This window comes from Cyprinus carpio, chromosome A20 (assembly GCF_018340385.1).
Source record: "Cyprinus carpio isolate SPL01 chromosome A20, ASM1834038v1, whole genome shotgun sequence".
In the NCBI taxonomy this organism is placed as follows: Eukaryota; Metazoa; Chordata; class Actinopteri; order Cypriniformes; family Cyprinidae; genus Cyprinus; species Cyprinus carpio.
This window is the reverse complement of record NC_056591.1, coordinates 1068957-1092472: the sequence shown is the minus strand read 5'-3', so window position 1 is coordinate 1092472 and position 23516 is coordinate 1068957. Positions and strand designations below refer to the sequence as shown.

Here is a 23516-nt window from a genome sequence, read left to right as displayed (position 1 = left end):
GATGATCCACTGATTATTAAACTGAACTAGAAGAAATGCAAATGAAAAGCTTTGATAGGTATAGCATTGTGACATAAAGGATACTGTGAATTAATTTGCTGCAAACTTGTATGAAATACAGTGTGATGAAAACACAGCGATGAGATGCACTGTGAGCAATACTCCAAGAAAGGAAAAGCTAGCTTTGAGAAGCAGGTAAGTCACGCTGAACTACAAGCAGACAGCCTTTTCTTGCACACTTCTTGAATAGATTTAAATGCCAAAAATGCTCTGGTGTGGAGTCAGACAAACACATGCAATGCCATTTCAGAATAAAAGTACTTTTATTCATGCCAATTTTTATTTATTTATTTATTCTTTATTTGACAGGTACAATGGACAATAAAGTATTACCCCAGAATTAGCTACAGAGCTAAATTTCATCTGCTGTCCCTGGGCAGGAGTAAACCAAATTATCAATAAAAATACCATACAAATTAAACACAATAGAATACAAGAAGTATAAAAACATATATGTATGTGTATGTATATATATATTTTTTTATATATAAAATTGTGTATATATATAAACTGTAATAAGAGCTCTTTAAAAGTATGCTACTCCTTCTTCACAAGGGTGAAATCCTCATTATAGTTTTTAATCAGTTTTATAGAATCTGCTGTAGAAATCTATAGATGTACCAAATGATTGAGCATTATAAATGTCTTATAAAAGTATAAAAGTATTCTTATTCATGCAAGTGAATGAAGAAAACCATCATTTCTCAAAATAAAAATGATCCTCCTTTTTTATATTGCAATTAAGTCATTTATTACACCATTAGGTAACCCAAATCAGATGGATCTCTTTTGTCACTCATGCAATTATAGCAACAAAAGAGAAGAGTTTTTGATAGATGTGTATTGTTCTCTGGAACGAAGCGCTGGTGTTTGAGAGCACAGGTGCGGCTGGACATTAAGCGGGCTCGTGCGTCTGGGCCGGGTGAGCTCTGTGCTGATGGCCCCTGAGGTGTTCGGGCCGTGAGAAGCACCGGTCACACTGCACACAGCTGTAGGGTTTCTCTCCGGTGTGTGTGCGCATGTGTCGGAGCAGCTGAGCGCTCCTCCTGAAGCTCCTCTCGCACTGACAGCAGTGGTGCTGCTTCTCCTCCGTGTGTATGAGTGCGTGCCGCTGCAGCTCCTCGCCGCTCTTGAAGCTCTTCTCACACTGAGCACAGTGATGGGGCTTTTCTCCGGTGTGGATCCTCCGGTGGATCTCCAGCCTGCCCGGTCTGAAGAAGCCCTTGCCGCACTGCGAGCAGCGGTGGGGTCTGTGGCCGGAGTGTTTCTGTGCGTGCTCGGTCAGGTTCTCCTGAGACGTGAAGCACAGCTGGCAGTGTGAGCAGCGGTAGGGCTTGTCTCCGGTGTGTATGCGCATGTGTCGTCTGAAGCGCGCGCGCACGCTGAAGCTCTTCCCACACTCCCTGCAATAGTGACGCTTGTGTGCTTGTGTCTTTCCCTCCTCTCCATCTTCTTCATGAACCATGGTGAGAACTTCTACAAGTACAATGTAAATGTTTTATTGCTGATAAATGCTAAAAGAGCACATACTCCCTTTTCAGTTGTTTCTCTTATCTTAGTACACTCCCTTCCAGTTTCCCTTCCATAGGATACATAGCGTTTAAATGGTAAGGGGCAAGGCCAACTTCCTTTTAAAGACAGCCTAAATTAAGTAACTGGGGTCCGATTACTAAATTAAGGCTGTCTTTAAAAGGAAGTTGTGGAGTTCCTCTGCTAGAACTCTTCCCTATACAGGTGCATCTCAATAAATTAGAATGTCATGGAAAAGTTCATGTATTTCAGTAATTCAACTCAAATTGTGAAACTCGTGTATTAAATAAATTCAGTGCACACAGACTGAAGTAGTTTAAGTCTTCTTTTAATTTTGATGATTTCGGCTCACATTTAACAAAAACCCACCAATTCAGTATCTCAACAAATTAGAATATGGTGACACACCAATCAGTTAATCAACTCAAAACACCTGCAAAGGTTTCCTGAGCCTTCAAAATGGTCTCTCAGTTTGGTTCACTAGGCTACACAATCATGGGGAAGACTGCTGATCTGACAGCTGTCCAGAAGACAATCATTGACACCCTTCACAAGGAGGGTAAGCCACAAACATTCATTGCCAAAGAAGCTGGCTGTTCACAGAGTGCTGTATCCAAGCATGTTAACAGAACGTTGAGTGGAAGGAAAAAGTGTGGAAGAAAAAGATGCACAACCAACCGAGAGAACCGCAGCCTTATGAGGATTGTCAAGCAAAACTTCACAAGGAATGGACTGAGGCTGGGGTCAAGGCATCAAGATGTGTCAAGGAATTTGGCTACAATTGTCATATTCCTCTTGTTAAGCCACTCCTGAGGCGTCTTATCTGGGCTGAGGAGGAGAAGAACTGGACTGTTGCCCAGTGGTCCAAAGTCCTCTTTTCAGATGAGAGCAAGTTTTGTATTTCATTTGGAAACCAAGGTCCTAGAGTCTGGAGGAAGTGTGGAGAAGCTCATAGCCCAAGCTGCTTGAAGTCCAGTGTTAAGTTTCCACAGTCTGTGATGATTTGGGGACCAAATTCATCCTCCTGCTTACCACCATTTTGAAGATTCTAAAACCAAATTCAATCAACACGTTTACCAAGAAATTTTGGAGCACTTCATGCTTCCTTCTGCTGACCAGCTTTTTGAAGATGCTGAATTCATTTTCCAGCAGGATTTGGACTGTGGTAAAGTGGAAAACTGTTCTGTGGTCAGACGAATCAAAATTTGAAGTTCTTTTTGGAAAACTGGGACACCATGTCATCCGGACTAAAGAGGACAAGGACAACCCAAGTTGTTATCAGCGCTCAGTTCAGAAGCCTGCATCTCTGATGGTATGGGGTTGCATGAGTGCGTGTGGCATGGGCAGCTTACACATCTGGAAAGGCACCATCAATGCTGAAAGGTATATCCAAGTTCTAGAACAACATATGCTCCCATCCAGACGTCGTCTCTTTCAGGGAAGACCTTGCATTTTCCAACATGACAATGCCAGACCACACACTGCACTCAATTACAACATCATGGCTGCGTAGAAGAAGGATCCGGGTACTGAAATGGCCAGCCTGCAGTCCAGATCTTTCACCCAAAGAAAACATTTGGCGCATCATAAAGAGGAAGATGTGACAAAGAAGACCTAAGAAAGTTGAGCAACTAGAAGCCTGTATTACACAAGAATGGGATAACATTTCTATTCCTAAACTTGAGCAACTTGTCTCCTCAGTCCCCAGACGTTTGCAGACTGTTATAAAAAGAAGAGGGGATGCCACACAGTGGTAAACATGGCCTTGTCACAACTGTTTTGAGATGTGTTGATGCCATGAAATTTAAAATAAACGTATTTTTATTAGGGCTGTCAAATGATTAATCACGATTAATCACATCCAAAATAAAAGTTTTGTTTACATAATATATGTATGTGTACAGGGTATATTTATTATGTATATATAAATACACACACATAAATTATATATTTAGAAAATATTTACATGTATATACATTTATATATTTATATTCTTATATTTTATATTATATATAAATATATTTTATATATAAACATAACATATTCTTCTTAAATATATACATGCATGTGTGTGTATTTATATATACATAATAAATATACACAGTATACACACATATATTATGTAAACAAAACTTTTATTTTGGATCTGATTACTCGCGATTAATCATTTGACAGCCCTAATTTTTATTTTTACAATTTGAGTAGAATAACTAAAATAAATGAACTTTTCCACGACATTCTAATTTATTGAGAAGCATCTGTATGTTCAGACCCTATATTTATCACACACAACAACATATATGTAACCTGTATCTTATTGGATGAAAAGGGGACACTATCCTAGTGTGAGAAAATAAAGATTTGAAGTAAAGGTATCAGATTTTGTCTCTGTTGTGAACACCTTTAGGGGACTGAGAAAAACTTTGGTGGCAACAAGAAGGAATGGGATCAGTTTCCTATTTAACATTTAACAGGTACACTAAATAAACCCACTTTAGTTTATACTCATCAGGTTACTGAGCGAGCAACATGAGTTCCAGAATCTAATGAGAACAGACATTAGTCCAGGTCTGATCCGTCACCTACCTTCAGGTTCCACTCCACATGGCTCTGATATATCTTCATATTCCTCCTTCGGTTGCGTCATTTTAACTGCTTCTAACGGAAACACAAGAGCATTCAGAACACAAGCTACTAAATCACATGAGTACTGGCATCATTTTCTCTTCATTTAATCAAAATGACAACTCAGTCACTCAGCTGAGCTGATAATGCTCAAAAAGATAAAAAGTTATAGACACTGAAGAGCCTTGTTGAATTGTACCAAACTGAATTAAAAATAAATAAATACATGAAATCAGTCCTGGAGCAATCTAGAAAAGTAATGGATTGGAAGTCACATGTCTCATGAGTTCATATTTCAAACCTGAAGAAGATACCATGAAAAATGAGATTCCTGCAACCATTTCTCTGAGACTATGTCTAGTCCCTAATGTGACTTAGGGCTGTGCGATATGAACAAAAAAACCTATCACGATTTTTTTTTTATCAATTTTGTGATTTCGATTTTAATCACGATTTTGACACACACAGACATGCTTTACAGTCATAAATGCATTCAGTATAAATTTGAAACATATTTCCAAAAGAAAACCAATGAAAGCTTTATTAAAAAGTTGTAACATGCCTCTAGAACAGACATAAGTCAAAATAATCACTAAGTAAAGGTGTTACAAAATGTCTAGACATATGGCAAAAAAAATAAAAATAAAATAAAACCCGTGTCCAGGGCTTTTATTTTTTTTTGCAATGCATTGGTCATAGAGCTCATTGTAGCGGTGCCGCAGGTGCTGAAATATATTTATTGTCCAAGGTTCACACGTACTCCGTCTGCAGTGCGTATACAGTGCCATCCCAAAAAAAGTATTGCGTTATTGATATCACTGAGCTTCATAGTGCATCTGGTGCTTCTGTTAGCCATCTGAACTAATCTGGCAGTCTACTGGTTAACCACAGTCTGGTTCTTTATCAGAGGAAGTCTGATATTCTGCCTCTCCTGCTGCTATGAGCCTCTTAGTTCGGGGAACGCTGGTTGTGATGTCATAGATGTGATCATTTTAATAATCCCCGTTTAAAAACAACACTATCTGAACAGCTGTGCAGGATTAGAAGGGGTGCATGTCAGAGCGGTGCAATATGCAATAATAATCACATTTCCATTAGTTTGACGGATATTGGGAATTTATTTCTGATTCTGGTCATTGTTTTCTCTTGCTCACACATCACATTCAAATTTGTATTCAGTGCACAAGAACACATTTCAGAATAAAATAAAATAGAATGAACTACTGATAAACAAAAACTGCAGTGTCATATCCCTGGAACAGATACAGAAATATGATTCCAGTACTAAAAAACACCTCTGTCTTAAGTGTTGGTACAGGTTAGTATTGCTGAATAATCAAATGTAAAAATAAAATGGTGCATAGTCTTGATTGTATGAATTAAATAGCCTACACACTCATTTTTTTTTATTATTAAAGCTGCTGAAGTTATTATATTATACCTTCCATAATTATCAGGGTCCACATGAAATAAAATTTATTCAGAAGCGGTGTTTAGAAATAAATAATGCATATACTTTATATCACGGTCAATATAATATCATATGTTTTAAATCAACTGAAATAGTTACAGTAGCAGGTTACAGATGATACATTAGAAAACACATGTACATTATCTAACATACGTGATTGCTGCCAATACAGTACATATTTTTCTCCCTAGTTTTTTTTTTTTTTTCGGATTTATTGTAAAATAACAATTTTTATTACTTTTAAAATATTCATGTCATTAAATAAATAAATAAGCCCAGACACAAATATTCAAGAAATTAAATAAATAAAAAAACCAATAAACAAATAGTCAACAATTACAATTTATTAAAATACTAAACTAGTTAACGACTACAATGTATGCTAATTATTAATGGTATAACAATTAAATAATGCATTACTTATTTTGAAATATTGTAGATTTAATTGAATAAGTACATGTTTAAGTGCAGAAGCTGCTAAATATATATATCCAGCACAGACTCGCTGCTGCTGTAGTTCTGTCTCTCTGAATCAATAATTAATCAATAAAGCACAGCTCTGTCACGTGTTTCATTAGTTATCACCCACAATCAGAGCCATTTAGCGGATTCAGGAAACGTGCATATTGAGTCCTCTTCAGAGAAACCGAGCCGAGGTCCGAGGCTGAGTCTGACAGCTAACCGGAAATGACCGAGCATGCTTACAGTTAACGGAGCTGTGAACACTTGATGATATTAAAACTGGGAGCGGTTTAGTTTAGATCTGTTCTAGCCTGTCAGCTTCCCCTGTACAACAGCAAGTGTCAAGTGAATTCAGAGTGTTTTTACAGAAAGTGTATTTAAATAATGTGTCACGTCTTTAAAGAAATCGAGGGGGAAAACAAGTTTACTGTTTGAAAAAGTAAATTTCTAAGTATAAGATGCACGCCTACCTGCTTGTTCTGCAGTATGAACGCTGTGCTGCTGCTCTGTTTACTACAGTTTAACTCTGTTATTGTTCGCACTTTATGATCGACGTCTTATCTGTCCAATCGCGGGCCGTTTACGCGAAGCTCTTAGCCAACCCGAACACGGGGGCGGGGCGCAAAGTTGTGTCGGACTCTGATTGGCCTCTGCGCCTCGCGAAGGGTAATGATTGGCTCCGCGGTAAATTTGAAAACAGTTTGCTGTTGCGAAGACGCAGTTACTAGAGCGCGGCTAGTCAGCGGTCAAAACAGTCCATATCTCCAGCTAATTTATAAGGGATTACTAGTTTAATTAAGGAGTTTTAAATGAGTCTAGATCAACAGTAAACATTTACCCGCGGACTTTTTGTGTTCAACAAGAAGAAACGATGGACATTAACTACTATTTTCAGTGAGTAGCATGTTAGCATGCATCAGAGAGCGCGCTCGTCCAGATAATATTGATCGGTTATTGTTTTTCTCTCATGATACTGTAATGTTTTTATTCTCTGTAACAGAACTGTGTATTTTCCTTCACTACGCTGCTCGCTTGTACAGTATGAGAGCTCATTTCTGTCATTGCCTGCCGTGTACGGATTTATAAGATTGTTTACACTGTAGAAATGCAGTAAACCAGGTCTGGCCGTCGTAAATGTCTCGTGTCACTGGTGCTGATGTTGCACTGCTCATCCCTGCAGGGCCTTCGAGCTGAGCGTGCGCAGCTATGCTGGAGAAGACCCCCTGGATCCCTGGGATAAGTGAGAACACCTGTAATGTCTTTATCATGTTTTCTGCACCTTCCCTGTTTCTGCCCGTTACACGTGGTCTGTGCTGTGGCAGGTTTGTGCAGTTTCTGGAGAGCAAGCTGTCGCCGGAGGAGAGGAGGGGTATGTCAGTGGTGCTGGAGCGCCTGGTGCAGACCTTCCTTCAGGAGGAGAGATACCACAACGACCCACGATACATCACTCACTGCCTCCGATGTGTAGGTCCACTCGCACACGCTCACAGTCACTCTTCTGAAGATCACGTGATGAACGCAGTGCTCCCACTCTGTGCAGGCAAACTCCTGCAGCGATAGCATCGAGGTGTACGGCTATCTGCACGGCCGGGGCGTGGGGACGCAGGCGGCGGCGCTCTATATAGACTGGGCCCGTCAGTACGAGGAGAAAGGCCAGCTGTCCCAGGCTGAGACGGTGTACCACAGAGCTCTGGAGAGCAAGGCTCAGCCGCAGGACAGTGTGCTGCAGCAGTACAGGTCAGAATCACTTCTTTTGTGCTCAACAGGAGAAAGACGCTTATACAGGTCTCTCTAATGCTCTGTTAGTGCATGCATCTTTCAGTAAGAATGTGTTATTGAGCAGTGTTGTGTCTGCAGGCTCCTCCAGGGCCGGATGAGTGCGTGTGCGAGTGCTCCGACAGCAGCGTCAGGTAGAGTAACATGTGCTCCGTCGGCCGTTACTCCGTGAGCGCGGAGAGTAACCTGTGCGCCGCCGTCTCTCCACAGACTCGGATCACGTGCGGCAGCCTCTTCAGAACTCACAGCTGGTGAACCAGAACCCCCGACCCAGAGACGCGGCTCAAGCACAGTGCAAGGTACAGCCCTGACCTCACCTCTGTTCCCAGACCTCAAATTCAGAAACGTAACGGTTCAGAGACAAATCTGCTATCGTTCCAAAGCCGTATGACCGGCTGATGATATGCTGTGGGACAAGATGTTAAGTCTTAAAGTCTTAATTTGACCTTCCACGAATCCATAAAGTCATGGCATTAAATTATGCACGCACTGAAGAAAACACAGTCTGGCAGTATATTGTTTTTCAGTACAAACATCCTTAAATCAAGACATGTTTACTTGAGATGCAAACTGAACACACAAAATCTTGTTTTCTGAGAAACTGAACAAAAATGACAAGAACATGTCAAAGTGAAATATCAAAACTTGTTTTTCTGTGTTTCAAGATGTCTTATTTAGTCATTATGCTTGAAGTAAATTTATCTAGATTTGAGAGGCTTTAGACATTTGTACTTCGTCTTGGGAAAAAAAAAAACTTCTCGCATGTTTTTTTTTTTTTTTTTTTTTTTTTGTTCCTCTGGATTTCTTAAAATGATGCTGTGGTGTGCTTTGTCCTTTTCATGCAGCCGTGCACAGAAAGCAGAGATAGTGGTCAATGCTTTCCCTTCAGAACGCTTAAAATATGCAGCACAAGTCGCATCTGCTTATTTTATTAGACTTGTTTCCCATCCTTCTTAAAACTTTACATTTCAACCGATGCGTTTCACTAAGCTTGAGTTTTTATTTTCCGTTGCAGGATCCAGAAGAGCTCTCTCCTGCTCCTAGAATGGTGCGCAAATAATTCATAAGATTAATGTTCGAGCCCGTCAACATCATGACGATAGTAATATTCAGTAGAGGATTGTGTGCGGTGGTCACGATGATGACGATAGTGTTGTACATGATCCCCGATCTCAGAATCTCGCGCTCGGAGAATAACCCGGTCCGGTCGGGCGGCGCTAACAGTGTGGAGTGTGTGTCCATGTACTGTGTGAGTGAGCTGCTGTGTGAGGGATCGGAGCTGTCTTTTGAGGAGCTCAGAGCCAGGCGCTACTTTGCTAAACGCAGCCAACAGGAGGAGCAGCGCCGGCTGGGTGAGAAGACTAACACACTACACAAACACATGCTTGGAGAAATGTGTATCACAGTGAATCTTCCACCTCTCCCGTGTGCTGCTGTAACGACTGTGTCTGATCAGCTGAGGAGCAGCGCAGGCTTTGGGAAGAGGAAGAGGAGGTGAGGAAGATGAAGCAGCTCTTGGATGATCTGGAGAAGAATGTGACTCTGCAGCCGGAGCAGGCCTCTCTTACGGTACATGTCTGGTTCTGATGAACACACTTGTGTTATGAAATAAGTGTTTTTCTCCGATGCATGTTGGCCACAATTATTGGCACGCCTAGAAATTAGAGTAAAATACCTCTGAAGTATATTCTCAGTCATATTTACTCTTTTTAGCACACCGGGGTGACTAGGAGCATGACGTTCTCCAGCTAGGACTCATTAATGACTGATTATAAATTGAAGGACACAAAGGCCAAATTCTCTTAAATCATCCATCACTAAGAGAAAACCAAAGAATATAGTTCTGACGTACAGAACAAGATTGTTGAGTTTGAAAAGAGCTGAAGCAGTGAAAATCCCCATTTCCACCATCAGGGCAATGATTAAGAAGTTCCAGTCAACTAAAGATGTTACAGATCTGCCTGGAAGAGGACGTGTGTCTATATCGTCCTAAAGCATGCTGAGGAGGAGAGGCTTTCAAGAAAAATCCTCCTTACTCCTCCAGAAACAAACTCCAGCATACTCCCAAGCCCACGGTTAAATATAGAGCTGGATCTTTAGTGCTGTGGTCCAGGCATTCTGTCTTATCTTGGGAAAAGCACTTATCAATAAAAAAGGACAATGCAAAAAATATAAAAAAATTTCCAGGCATTCTAGGAGAAAACTCAGAGCTGTTATCTTGGGAAAAGGACTTTGCAATAATTGTGGCTAATGTGAACTAGAGAAAAACATTTTTCATAATGAGATCCCCCCCCCCCCCCCCCCCCACTTTATTATTCTATTTATTAGAAATAAAATTACATAAAAAAAAAAAAACACTAATATTTATGAATGAAAGATCAAAAAGATAAACAATCACTTTCCACATAGAATATTTAGAATTGTTTGAATGAAAGAAAAAAAAAAAAAACAAAGATTAATAAAAAATCACAGCCATCTTCGCTTGTATATTTACCAAGGGTGCCAATATTGCACTGTAGTCTGTACTTGCGCCAACCCGCCAAAATAAAAGCTTGATTTTTAGGTTTGGAAAAGAAAAAAAAATCATATTAACAAAAGTAAAGAAAATAAATATTAGCAATGTTTTTTTTTTTTTTTAAATGTAATTTTATTTCTAATAAATAGAATAATAATGCTATTATTACTGTTATTTAATTTTATGGTTATTTTTAATGGGTCACGCTGTGCAGTGTGAGCACCAAACCAAGTTTCAGAGAGTGAATAAGTAATTGCACCCTCACTGTTGACTTGCAGGGAGATGAGGCCCCTGAGCCAGTGTGGTCCTCCAGGCCTCCGACAGGACTGCAGCTTCAGACCCAGCACTCCGCAGGCCATGCTGGGAAATGGGACACCAGTGTGGCAGAAAGGAGCAGTGCGGCCTGCGTCTCCCGACCAGAGAGCGTGAGTGTGTCTAGAGAGAGTCTGCTGGGACGGATCGAGAGCTCGGCAGTGCTGCGGGATCCCACGCGTCAGAGCACATCCCTGATCCACAGCAGCGGCTGCGCGGAGCCGTGAGTGTCCACACATCATCATCTGCCTGCATGCTTTTCATTAACTCATTATGTGCTCACCTCCAGGCCATCAGAGATGTAGATGAGTGTGTTTCTGTATTGCATCACTTGCTCACCAGTGGATCCTCTGACTGCAGTGAATGGGTGTTTTTTTTTTTTTTTTTTTTTTTTGTATTCACTTTCTGAAGTGCTTCACCTGTTTGAGACGCTGTATGAGTTCTCATGTGAAGCATAAAACACCAAATGTGCTGAAACATTAGTAAACATTGTGGCATGTTTGTTTGTGGACAGAAGCTGAATGCACTTCATGTGAAAGTGTAAGAACACTTGGCCAAGATGAGACTGTTGTAATGATGATTTGATGCACAGAAGCTGTTGTAACGTGTTTCTCTGTCTGTAGTGACGCCGCGTGTGATCAGGGTGATGCGGAGGCAAACGCAGACAGTGAGTATCTCCTCATGCGCACACTGCTCCCTACAGCTGCTGTATGCTCTCGCTCACTCTCTCTCTCTCTCTCACACTCTCTCTCTCTCTCTCTCTCTCTCTCTCCTCTCTCTCTCTCTCTCTCTCTCTCTCTCTCCTCTCTCTCTCTCTCTCTCTCTCTCTCTCACACTCTCTCTCTCTGTCTCACACTCTCTCTCTCTCTCTCTCTCTCTCTCACACTCTCTCTCTCTCTCTCTCACACTCACTCTCTCTCTCTCTCACTCACTCTCTCTCTCTCTCTCTCTCTCACCTCTCTCTCTCTCACACTCACTCTCATCTCTCTCTCACACTCTCTATCTCTCACTCCCTCTCTCACTCCCTCTCTCTCTCTCTCTCTCTCTCTCTCTCTCTCTCTCTCTCTCTCTCTCTCTCAGTGTCATGTGGCGGGTTCAATCACTCTCATGTCACTCCAAACACGTCTCTGGGTTTCGCTCATGCCACACCGTCCCGTGCTCTCCCTTCTCCCACTGTCAACACGCGTGAGGCTTTGGGTAAGAGCACGCACACACACACACTGAGATGACGCTGTGTTTGCGTGTGGATGCTGTGCTTGATGTGTGTTCTTTCTCAGGTGTGATCATGGACATGTTTCAGGCTCCCACCCTCCTCCAGGAGTCCATGTTCAACAGCGCCGTTCAGCCGGAGGACAGCTTTGAGAAGAGCTGCAGGATCAGTACGTCACACACACACACACTCCAGCATGCATGCATGAAATGGCATTAGACCTCTCCTTTAACATTTATGATCCAGGGCTCCATTTTGCAACCTTTTTTTCTTTTACCGTGCAACTAATTTGTAGTGGTTGCACCACGCTGCCCAGCTTTCTATTTCTTCTGCATATGAGAAAACACAAACAAGAATGAAACTGTGCTGCTCAGAAAGACTTTTTCTCATTGTTTCAGACAATATTCTTCATTATTTTCTAATGTAAAAAAATGAAAACTAAAATAAAAAAATTAACATTAAATAATTAACTTAGATAACAAACCCTAAAGACCTCTCACACAAAATTTAATATTTCAAAGAATAATCGAAGAAACCACTCGAAGAGATTTATACACATCGTTCTAAAAGTTTGGGATCAGTAAGACTTGTGACATTTTTTAGAGAAGTGTTTTCTGCTCATCAAGGCTGCATTTATTTGATCAAAAATACAGAAAAAAAAACAGTAATCTTGCAAAATGTTATTACAATACAAAATAATGATTTCTATTTTAATATCCTTTAAAATATAATTTATTTCTGTGATGCAAAGCTGAATTACTTCAGTATAAAGTGTCACGTGATCTTCAGAAATCATTCTAATATGATGATTTATTATCAGAATTATCAAAGTGCTGCCAGATATTTTTGGGAAACTGTGATATTTTTTTCAGGATTCTTTGATGAATAAAAAGTTAAAAAGAACAGCATTTATTCAAAATATAAATATTTTCTAACAATATATAGTAAATCTTTGCTTTCACTGCTTAACAATTTAACACATCCTTGCTGAATAAAAGTTTTAATTTCTTTCAAAAGAAGAAAGAATAAAACGACCCCGGACTCTTGACCGGTGGTGTGTATTGGAGCAGCAGTGGGTTCCAGAACCTCTTCAGATTGACCGTGACCGCCGAGTTCTGTTATTTTCGTCTCTTCGCTTGGTTTTTGAGACGGCAGTGAGCTGCTGGTGGTAATGTGCTCTGATTGTGTGGTCTTGTGTTGTTCAGGCAGCGCTCCCTCATGTGATAAAGCTCCCAGCGCAACTCCCTTCATGATTTACCAGGACAGCGACGAGCAGGAGAGCGCAGGGTGAGACGAGGCCTTCCTTCGTCCAGTAACGAGAGGTTTCTGTAAGACTCTGACCGTGTTCTCTCCATCTGTCCTTCAGTTCTGACCAGGACAGAATCAAACCAGCGGTGAGCCGAGCGCTGATGGAGATCCCGGTGTCTAAAGCCAATGTGAGTATTGTTCACAGCTGTGGAGTCAGAGGCCAGTAATCAAGCCCTTCTTGACCTGGTTTGTCTGTATTAGGACACTCCGGTCAGCGCAGAGTCCATCACAGATGAGAGCACACTGTGGGCAGCGCGTAACGTCTCTGTAGGCCCGTGTCCCAACCACACCCGTGACTTCGCCCTGTCCGCTCATCTGGTGTCCACGCCGCTCCACCCTCACGCACCGCACTCATGGGACATGGAGCAGGCGCCAGGTATTCATCCTCAGTTCGCTGCTGCTCTTGAGTGAGCCGTGTTGCTGTGGTGTGACCTGTGACTGTTCTCTCTCAGAGGAAGCTGCAGGGGTCCGGGGCATCAGCGGATCAGAGGAGAACCCCTACGTACGACAGCCCACCAAACTCAGGTATCATCCTCACGGAGCACAACATCGTCACTCAAGCGTGTCCTCCATACTGTATCGACCTTATTTTGCAGCTGGGAAGTAAGCTATTTCCTTCTGAGTCTTATGATTCTTCAGCTCCAGTAAAAGCAGGGCTGCACTGAACAAGTACCATACTGAAACTTTTTTTTTTTTTCTTTTTTTTCTTTTTTAAGTGCTGGGAAACAATCCAAAATAAAAGTTTTTGGTCACACAATATGTGTGCACTGTGTATATTTATTATGTGTATATATAAATACACCATATGCATGTAAAATATATTATATTTATTTAACATAAATTATATAAATATATATGTAAATATTTTCAAAATATATACTGTGTGTGTTTTGTTTATATATATATATATATATATATATATATATATATATATATATATATATATATATAATATATATATATATATATACACACACACACACACAGTGCACACATACTAAGTAAACAAAAACCTTTATTTTGAAAGTGAGTGATTAAAGATGCCTGTAATTTCATTGCATTTGTTACTTACAAAAACCAAAGACTCATTTAAAAAAACCTCATTCGTAATTTTTAAAAGCCTTGGCCAGAGTAACCAAAAGAATAAGAATCGTATTAGTTGGCTTTATTTGTTTGGCAGAAAGATAATAAAAGCAAAACTGTTTGTAAATAAAATGTGAGGACAAATAGCGGTTTGCAGTATAACGCAGCCTGACAGACTGTTTTTGGACTGGTTAAATAACTGCAAGTGCATGATGCTGAAGCCTTACAAAGGCCTGTGTTGAAGTAATATGCTATGCTTATCATTTTGGCATAGAATTAGAATTAAAAAAAGTGAACACTTTTTTTTTTTTCACAAAACTATGATGACTGCATCCCACTCACCTTACTGAATTATCATACAAGTATCATATAATGAAGCACCGAAATTAAAATTCTGGGCTGAAACCAAAAATTCAGGATGCACTTGGCCAAAAAGTGAAAGCAAATATGCATTTCATTGATTTAAACAGTTCATTAAACAAATCTATTTAATAATAAACAAACAAAAAAAAAATTCATTCATACATACAAATAAAACAGACACAAGTTTTATATTAACTAATAAAAAAAATAATTATCTACCCAATCCAGCTTAAATAAAAACACTGGATAAAAAAAGGCTGTAATAACTGGCTTTCATGACTGATTTATTCAAATATACGTAAAATAATAAACAAGTAAAGTGAAAATAATGAATATGTAATAGTGCATAATATATTTATCAAAATCCTCTCTCTAGAGTTATTTTTTTTCTTCAAGCTATTGAATGTATGGCCATTGCTGAGGTAAATGTGATGTGGCATTATTATACTGACGTCTTCCTGTGGTTGAAACACTGATTGAGTGTTTACATGAAAGATGATTAATTTCAGTAAGTTGTTCTGTTTCTTTGAATCAATCCATATCATATGATTCCATTAAAATGAGATTCAGCACTAGTTTCGCACACAGCTGACATGTTTACCTGCAGAGAATAGACACTGACGGTTAAAATGCACCGTTGGAGAAATGCTAATTAAACATCACTGTTTCTGACATTGATCTCAGCCTTAAACTATTTGTTAACTCTTTCAGATGAAACATTTTTGTTTGCTGAAATTTGTGCATTGGTGCTATCATACTACTGTCTGAAGTGTTGAGTTTCTCCAAAACAAACGGCGTGTAGCGCCGGTGTTGAGTTGTTTAGTAGTTGTATGTAGCTGATGGCCAGGGTCTGGTTTGCCTGCAGTCCAATCATGGAGCAGAGTCCGGCGGAGGAGAAGCCGGCGGAGCTGGCGGAGTGCAGCATGCGTGCGCAGGGCACTATCGTTGGGGAAGGTGTGTCATTAGCTCAGCCGAGTCAAGGGCTTTCTCTGGCCCAGCACAGCCAAAGCACTTGCAGCAGCAGCAGCAGACATCCTCTGGCCGCCCTGTCCTTCCCCGACAACACAGCCCTGAGGACACACGACGAGTCCATGAGGAGCAGCACCAGACCCAGCTGGAGCATTTATCAGAGCCCGGAGAAGGAGCCCACACTCCCAGCGACAGACACAGACGCTCCACTGGATCAAGACAGAGTTGATGTTCTCCTGCCGAAGAGGTCCTTTCACAGGCGCAAGTCAGGGAGAAATCCACTGGAAGAGAACCAGGAAGTCTTCCGTGAGCAAGACGTCCTCACGAGTCCGAAAGCTGCCCCGGGACTGCACTGGCTCCAGATTAACAGCTCGACACACGCAGCAGAACCAGATCTCGACGTCATGAAGAGTCCTCCTGTGGTCTCCTGGATCGGCCACCAGAGCCCAGAGGAAGCTCCTGAAACGGACTTCCTGTGGGAGACAATCCCAGAGCCGGTGGGGCAGAATTCAGACGTGCTCTCAGCACAGGGAGAAGTAGATCTTGTGCTTCCCAAGAAATCATTCCAGCGGAGGAAATCAGGGGTAAGAGCGCTGCAGGCGTTGCATGAGTCTCTCTTAATGAGTCCAAAGCAAGCCCTTAAACCGTCTCAGGAGGAGCCCGGGAGTCCAGAACCCGCACCGGGTCTAGACTGGTTCTGCGTCAACAGCCCACAGCAGCCGAGTGAACCAGATCTGGATGTGATGGCCAGCCCCCCGCAGAGCTGCCGGACACCAGATGCCCCCATGAGCCCGATGGACACATCCAGAGCTGGTACGCAGCCTGTTCAGATTTGATCTCACATATGGCTTTATAATGCATTGCTCACAAAGGCTGTGCCGTGTTTCCTGCGAGGTGCTCACCGTGTGCTTGTTTCTGCAGTCTGTGTCCAGCAGGTGTCTGACCCCTGGGACGAGGAGCTGCTCGTGTCTCTGCTGTCCAGCCTGCAGCCCCCTCTCTCCTCCCACCACAACCTCACCGTCTGGAGCTGTGGCCTGCCCACCATCACACCCAAAATGACCGTCCAGATTGGTACGTCTCTCTAATCCAGCCAGCGCTTCTCTCGTCTCAGTGCTGTTTACTTCTACAGATCACTTCTATAAGTGGTCTCATGTTGTTCGGGCCGTTTTAAAGTCTTTAGGGTAATAAGAAGCAATAAAACGAAAACAAAAATTATCGCAATATAGTTTTCCTCTATAAAACGATAACAAGAGAGTAGGGCTGGGCGATAAAACAATTTTCTTCTATAAAACGATAACAAGAGTTCGATAAATATTCAGTTTGTTTATGCAGCAAAAGCAGAAGGAATCAGCGCAGCTCATGTGAAGCGCGCCACACTAAACTAAAATAAATAAAACTATTAAATGAATATAAAAAGTACACTCCATCCAAAAAATTAAACAAATACTCCATCAAAAAAATGACAATTTTGTCATTATTCACTTACCCCCATGTCGTTCCAAACCCATAAAAGCTTCGTTCGTCTTTGGAACACAATTTAAGATATTTTGGATGAAAACAGGGAGGCTTGAGACTGTCCCATAGACTGACAAATAAATAACAGTGTCAAGAAGCGACGAGAATACTTTTTGTACACGAAGAAAACAAAAATAACGACTTTATTCAACAATTCCTCTCCTCTGTGTCTCTCCACATCAGCATAGTGCCATTTTGGAGAATCTGAGCAGTGCGAAGATGGCGTATACTCTTCTGTGTCAGCCACGCTTCACCGATGCGCTGTTTGCTTTCAAACCAAAGTGTAAACACACGCAAAAAAATGTACACCGCTTGCGTACTAGTCAGATTGGCAACTTTAACATTTTATCTGAAGATTTAACATTTGTAGATGGTCTAAAGCAAAAGAATTGTAAATATTCTGAAAATCTTGTAAAACTCTTTGTATTTAAGTTTTCAAAATCCTTTTGGAAAAAAATACATATACATTGAATAAATCTTAGGGATGCACAGATATGAAAATTTTGTCAGACACTGATAACCAATAATTCTCTATATATGAAAGCTGATAACTGATATGATGGCTGATAAATCTAAATTCAAATCTGTATATTTTGAGAGTCTCATTAACAAAAAAAAGTCTCAGAGAGACATTAAACCCTTCAACATAAATCAGCCTTACAAATAAAATAATGCTTAAGTAATGCAAACAAGTCACTGGACAACATTACTTATGTGTTAAAAAAAATACATACATAAATATGATGTGCCATGGATAAATTAAACAGAATAACCTCCGCACTGACAACAATGAAATTATTTTAATTAAACCATATTGTTGATGAAAATAATAAGATACAAAATAAAAGTAGTGGTTATTATTAATGATATATCAATGATTTTGAAAAACCAGTAAACTGAAGTGCTGCCAGCTTATTTAACTCAAGGAAATGCATAATACACCGGTAAAACTGAAGATAATTTTACAAATTATATATGTACAAAAAGACGCGAATGCAGAAGATACAACATAAACATAATATTACAAATTATATATGTACAAAAAGACGCGAATGCAGAAGTGAACTTCAACGGAGTTAAACGTGTTAATCAGAATGTGTACCTTCTGTTGAGGATGCGCTCGCCCGTAACAACACGCTGAAACACGGGCGAATAAAGATTCCATAACATTATATTACAGAGCTAATGATCTCGTTATAATATGACAGACTTGCCCTGCACATGTTGCAGTTCACTGTATTTTCCTTTTCGAGGTGATTCCAATAATATTTCAAGCAATTAAAAACCATCATGGTGAACAGTGCTCCTCTAAAGCGTCTCTGCAGGAAATAATGCATTATTTATCGGCTTTAATATATCGGCCGAATATTCTTATTGGTTCAATAACGATAACAGAAAAATGAACATATATCGGCCAATACTGAAATGGTGGCTGATATATCGTGCATCCCTAATAAATCTAAATCTAATCACCATTCAGGAGAAGGTTTGCTTCATGAATGACCACACTGCTGACATCATCTTACCGCTAGCACACCCAGAGTTATTTGTCTTATCGTCAAAATTTTTCGTTTCGAGCTAATGTCGATCTTTGCATTTTAAGTCATTATCATTCGATTCCTATAATATTGGGCATCCCTAATAATGAACACAAATTTACATCTGTACCCTAACTCAAGGTACTAACTACTTCCATCAATATAATTATCGACTCACATCAAAAAACATAACTATATAAAAATATGATCAAAATCCCCCATCACATCCCATAATTATAACAAAAAAGCACAAAATTACACTATAACATCCTCTACAATCATAACAAAAACACACACTGATATTATACCTGTCTAGACAGTAATTCTCATAAACACAGCTGGTTATGTCATAAGTGAATGAAAACAGCGGCGCTCGTGCGAGTCTCTCTCCAATCAGATCTGAGTGCTGCACATCTCTGCTGTCCAGATCTCCTCACATAAAGCTTCACTTCCTGTTCCTGTCTGACTGAGCTCAATGTGTCTGCGTGTGCCTCTCACCCTCAGCTGGAGAGTCGCTGCGAGTGGACTTTGTTCTCGGACAGGGAGCGTTTGCCACAGTGTACCAGGCCACCAACCTCATGAGCACACAGAAACTCTTCCTGAAGGTAACGAGAGCGCACGCACACCTGATCTACAGGTATTAGTGACATCACCTGCACTTTTCAACAAAATCCACCTGCACTTACAGTGACTCTGTGAAAGAGAGAGCAGCAGCATCACATTTAACCTCATGGTGCTGCGTTGGTAGAAAACACAACAGCATCTTTTCTTGTGCTCAAATGGTAACCAGCTTCTGTTTGTTCTTCCTCTGCTGCCCTCGTAGGTGCAGAAGCCAGCGAACCCGTGGGAGTTCTACATGGACTGCCAGCTGAACGTCCGTCTGCAGCCCAGCGTGCGGCACCTGTTTAACACCATATACTCTGCCCACCTCTTCACGGATAGTTCATCAAAAAATCACTGAGTACAGTAGAGCAGTGGATCTCAAACAGGGGCAGCCTTGTGCATAACGCTTCACAGCACAGATTTTTAACCAAATGGTGTATTCAAGTAACCAAAGAGGTTATGTTTTCAAATTTGACTGCTCATGAATTTATGTACTGCTTTATCGGATAGTTCATCAAAAAATCACTGAGTACAGACAGGGGGTCTCAAGATGACTTAAAACAAGACCAAACAAGCATTAAACCAAGCTAAACATCTAGGGATGAACGATATTATCGGACCAATATCCTAAATATACACCCAATAATATACACAATAGTGTATACTTTTATTTTTTACGCTGTTGGCCTACTTCTAATAAAATGAGAATATCACTTTAAATAATTCTAAATATATACCTACTGATTTATTCATTAGTATGTAATGTTATATTTTTTAAACAAATTATAAGGTTACCACTGCATCTTTCTGGAGGGAAAAAAATGCACAGTTTTAATATAGTTTATTTATAGTTATTTTATCTTTCCCAAAATGAAAAATCATCGGCATTAGCTATCGGCCTAAAAACGAACCAAAATGAAAAATCATCGGCATTAGCTATCGGCCAACAACCAAACATTAAGATATTTCAATTTTTTTTTTTTTTTTTTATTTTTTTATTACATTAGAAACAATCACATTTAATCATTTAGCAGACGCTTTTATCCAAAGCAACTTACAAATGAGAACAGTAGAAACAATCAGATCAACGAGAACAATCTTTTTAGACAAATTATTCTTAAAAACCCTATAAACAACCAAACATTAAGATATTTCAATTTTTTTTTTATTTTTTTATTTTTTTATTTTTTATCCTCTAAACAACTGTTTTATTTCTTCTTTTTAGATCTAGGAGTCTTAAAAACCTGTATATATGAGGAAGCTTGATTTCTGAAAGTGTAATTTCTAGACCGTGTGTTTCTAGAAGACAGTCCTTGTAAGTTTGTCAGTTAGCCACATGGCTGGAGTGTGCTGTGCAGCCGTCTGCCCCTGTTAGGACAAACACAAGCGGCTGTAGCTGAACGGTGGTGGTGTTGTCTTGTGTCATCCTCCAGAGCGCTATAAACCTGTACAAGAGCCGCAGTGAGAAGGTGATGCCGCAGCCTCTGGTGCTGTACTTCACCGTCTGTATCCTGCACATGGTGGAGCAGCTGCACCAGGCCAGGATCATACACGCCGACATCAAGCCCGACAACTTCCTGTTGGGAGAGAGGTGCGTACTCTCACAGTGTCTCTCTCACAGCAGGTGTGCGGCGGCCCGACTGACGCATGCTGTCACTTTTCTTCAGGTTTCTGGAGAATGACTGCTTTGAGCAGGATCACCTGGAGCACGGCCTGGCTCTGATTGACCTCGGCCAGAGCATCGACATGACGCTCTTCCCAGAAGGCACTGCGTTCACTGCCAAGTGCATGACTTCAGGCTTCCAGTGTGTGGAGATGCTGAGCGGCCGACCCTGGACCTATCAGGTGAGCGTCATTACCTGTGATGTGCTGCTGTAATCCTGAAATCAGCTGTTTGTGTTCTCGTGTGCATCTGAGGGAAAGCCTGAAACACCGATCGACTACATGACACAAATTGTAGTTGGTAATACAGTCTATTAGAGTGCTAATTTTAGATCATGCATTCAGACTACTCTGAGGTTACCTTTGACCTAACTCAATAATCACATAGATATGAATAGGATTATTTTCTATTATATTGATATTTAATATTTCGTTCTTAGTCAACAACATGAAATGCATTAAAGGAGTCATGTACTGAGAAATCAAAATTCCCTTGATCTTTTGACACACAAGAGGTCACTGTACTATAAAAACATCCTGTAAGTTCCAGAACTCAAAACTTTCTCATTAGTCTAAAAACATGTACAAATATACATATAAAAACAGCTTGTATTGGAGCCAATTTCTCAAAACAGCAGGTTGTGGAATGTGCTGCTCTGATGTAATAGTGTGGATAAACCCCGCCTCCCCTGAAGATCAATGCCTGCTTCTACATCACTGCCTGTTTAGCTCCGCCCACCGATTCTACATCACTGCCTGTATAGCTCCGCCCACCGATTCTACATCACTGCCTGTATAGCTCCGCCCACCGATTCTACATCACTGCCTGTATGGCTCCGCCCACCTAGTCCTGTCATGACCTGATGCATATTTGAGCTGTATACAGATGCTTGTGTTTTTAAAACAGATTCTTTTTCCACAACAATTCTGAGCTGTATAAAGATGCTTGTGTTTTTACAGTTGCTTTGTTGTCCACAGGGAGGAAATTAAATGAAGGGGTATAAATGACAGAATTGTCAGCATTATTCTGCTTTCTCAAATATTATTTTTCTTTATGCATATAATTTTTTTTTACTGCCTGGGATGAAAGTTGGGCACATTAAATATGTTTAATGCAAAGGCGAATATGGAAGGGTGATTAAACTGACTTGGAACTACCTGTGCATTAAACGGTTTTACTGCACACCTGCCAGCCAATCAGAATCAAGCGTTCAGACGGAGCATGGTATAATGTGGTTTATTGATTTTCTGTCCAGTCGGTCTGGTGCACACTCATGTCTGTCATTCTATATTTCTAACAGACTGATTATTTTGGCATTGCGGGGACGGTCTACTGTATGATGTTTGGGACGTACATGCAAGTTAAACAGGAAGGAGGCGTTTGGAGAACCAATGGAGTTTTCAGAAGGTAACATGAATGCATGCTGGCTCATGTGCAGACTAGTGATGAAGCACAGTTCTGAGGAGACTGTAATGTTGTTTCTCTGTCTGTCAGGAACGTGCACGCTGATCTGTGGCAGGACTTCTTCCACACGCTGCTGAACGTGCCGGACTGCAGCTCTTTGCCGTGTCTGCGCAGCCTGCGCCTGCGACTCGACGCCGTCCTGCAGCAGAATTACAGCAGCAAGCTGCGCAGTCTGAAGAACAGACTGGTGGTGCAGATCCTGGAGGCTCGCTCCTCACGCAGATGATCCTCCTGCTTCCTAAGCTTTGGTTTGGTATGAACACCGAGGCTTCATTCAGCCGTATTCAAACACTGAATTCACTTTCTGTAGCTGAGACGCTGTCTGTGTAGAATGATACACACTGCTTTCTTTTTCATTGTTACTTCATTTTACTCTGACGATTTTAAATTGTAAAAAAAAAAAGCCAATTGAAGCCTTTTGTAGATTTCAATAAATCTTGGTTCAGAAACCCCCGTGTGTGTTTTGTTGCAGTTCATCTGTGTCACACTAGATGACACCGTTGGACAGATGAATTTTTTTGACATTGAAACTAAAAAAAAAAATAAGTTTGCTCAAGTCTTTTGAGATTATTTGGCTCAAAAGTGAGATTGATTCCCACTTGGAATAAAACATGCATTTCTTAACATGATTTTTAGTTAAAAATGTTCTTGAGTTAAAGTGAAAAGTGGCCCCCTTTAAATCTATTTTTCAAAAACGTGCACAATGTACTCAAGTGAATGTGCGTTGTTACGGTCCACCTGTGGTGAAGAGAGAGAGAGAGCCACCAGTGACAGATGATGATGCAGGGAGAGACCAGGACTGGATTACTGAAGACAGGGTTAAACAGTAACTGCTGTTCAGGAGACGCTGGGGAAGTGGATCTCAAAGGGGCCTCAGAAGCGAATGTGTCTGAATCAGATTACAGTAGCTGTGGACTTCAGCTGAAACTCTCCTGACACACAATCAGTCACATACATGAGACACATTCTTATCCAATAACTGTTTCATATCCTATCTGGGTTTGTGTATATGCCTTATTTTTTAAGATTAACTTTTTTTTTTTTTTTAT

The 23516-nt window shown here is 40.7% G+C and overlaps 2 protein-coding genes across 3 annotated transcripts; one reads left to right on the top strand and one right to left on the bottom strand.

Moving 5' to 3' along the window:
* Nucleotides 1-338: 338 nt before the first annotated feature.
* On the bottom strand, nt 339-6720 carry zgc:101562 (C2H2-type zinc finger protein). Of its 2 annotated transcripts, none has more exons than XM_042777300.1 (3): nt 6619-6720; nt 4177-4248; nt 339-1536 (listed from the first exon to the last, which is right to left on the bottom strand). In XM_042777300.1, exons 2-3 carry the CDS (start codon nt 4235-4237, stop codon nt 956-958), a joined length of 642 nt encoding a protein of 213 aa, XP_042633234.1. In that variant the 5' UTR covers nt 4238-4248; nt 6619-6720; the 3' UTR covers nt 339-955. The 2 variants fall into 2 exon arrangements, with proteins under 2 accessions (XP_042633234.1, XP_042633235.1); XM_042777301.1 differs by having other exon boundaries at nt 4177-4245; nt 6619-6712.
* Nucleotides 6721-6843: 123 nt separating this feature from the next.
* bub1 (BUB1 mitotic checkpoint serine/threonine kinase) lies at nt 6844-22916 on the top strand. The gene is made up of 25 exons (XM_042777302.1): nt 6844-7042; nt 7329-7388; nt 7471-7612; nt 7689-7885; nt 8006-8058; nt 8135-8223; nt 8940-8977; nt 9098-9276; nt 9381-9493; nt 10718-10974; nt 11375-11418; nt 11832-11948; nt 12029-12130; nt 13167-13248; nt 13328-13397; nt 13471-13645; nt 13722-13794; nt 15581-16497; nt 16606-16755; nt 19242-19342; nt 19561-19682; nt 20743-20931; nt 21008-21185; nt 22304-22410; nt 22498-22916. The coding sequence occupies exons 1-25, from the start codon at nt 7020-7022 to the stop codon at nt 22691-22693; spliced, it is 3774 nt and encodes a 1257-aa protein (XP_042633236.1). The 5' UTR covers nt 6844-7019; the 3' UTR covers nt 22694-22916.
* Nucleotides 22917-23516: the final 600 nt, after the last annotated feature.

What these genes read in the sequence shown, in the direction of transcription:
- zgc:101562 (XM_042777300.1), bottom strand. Translation starts at nt 4,237, where the DNA reads ATGACGCAACCGAAGGAGGAATATGAAGATATATCAGAGCCATGTGGA. An exon ending in ATGTGGAGTGGAACCTGAAG is followed by an intron (nt 1,537 to 4,176) that starts GTAGGTGACGGA and finishes TTGTACTTGTAG; the next exon opens with AAGTTCTCACCATGGTTCAT.
- bub1 (XM_042777302.1), top strand. Translation starts at nt 7,020, where the DNA reads ATGGACATTAACTACTATTTTCA. An exon ending in CGGAGCAGGCCTCTCTTACG is followed by an intron (nt 9,494 to 10,717) that starts GTACATGTCTGG and finishes GTTGACTTGCAG; the next exon opens with GGAGATGAGGCCCCTGAGCC. An exon ending in GATGGACACATCCAGAGCTG is followed by an intron (nt 16,498 to 16,605) that starts GTACGCAGCCTG and finishes TTGTTTCTGCAG; the next exon opens with TCTGTGTCCAGCAGGTGTCT.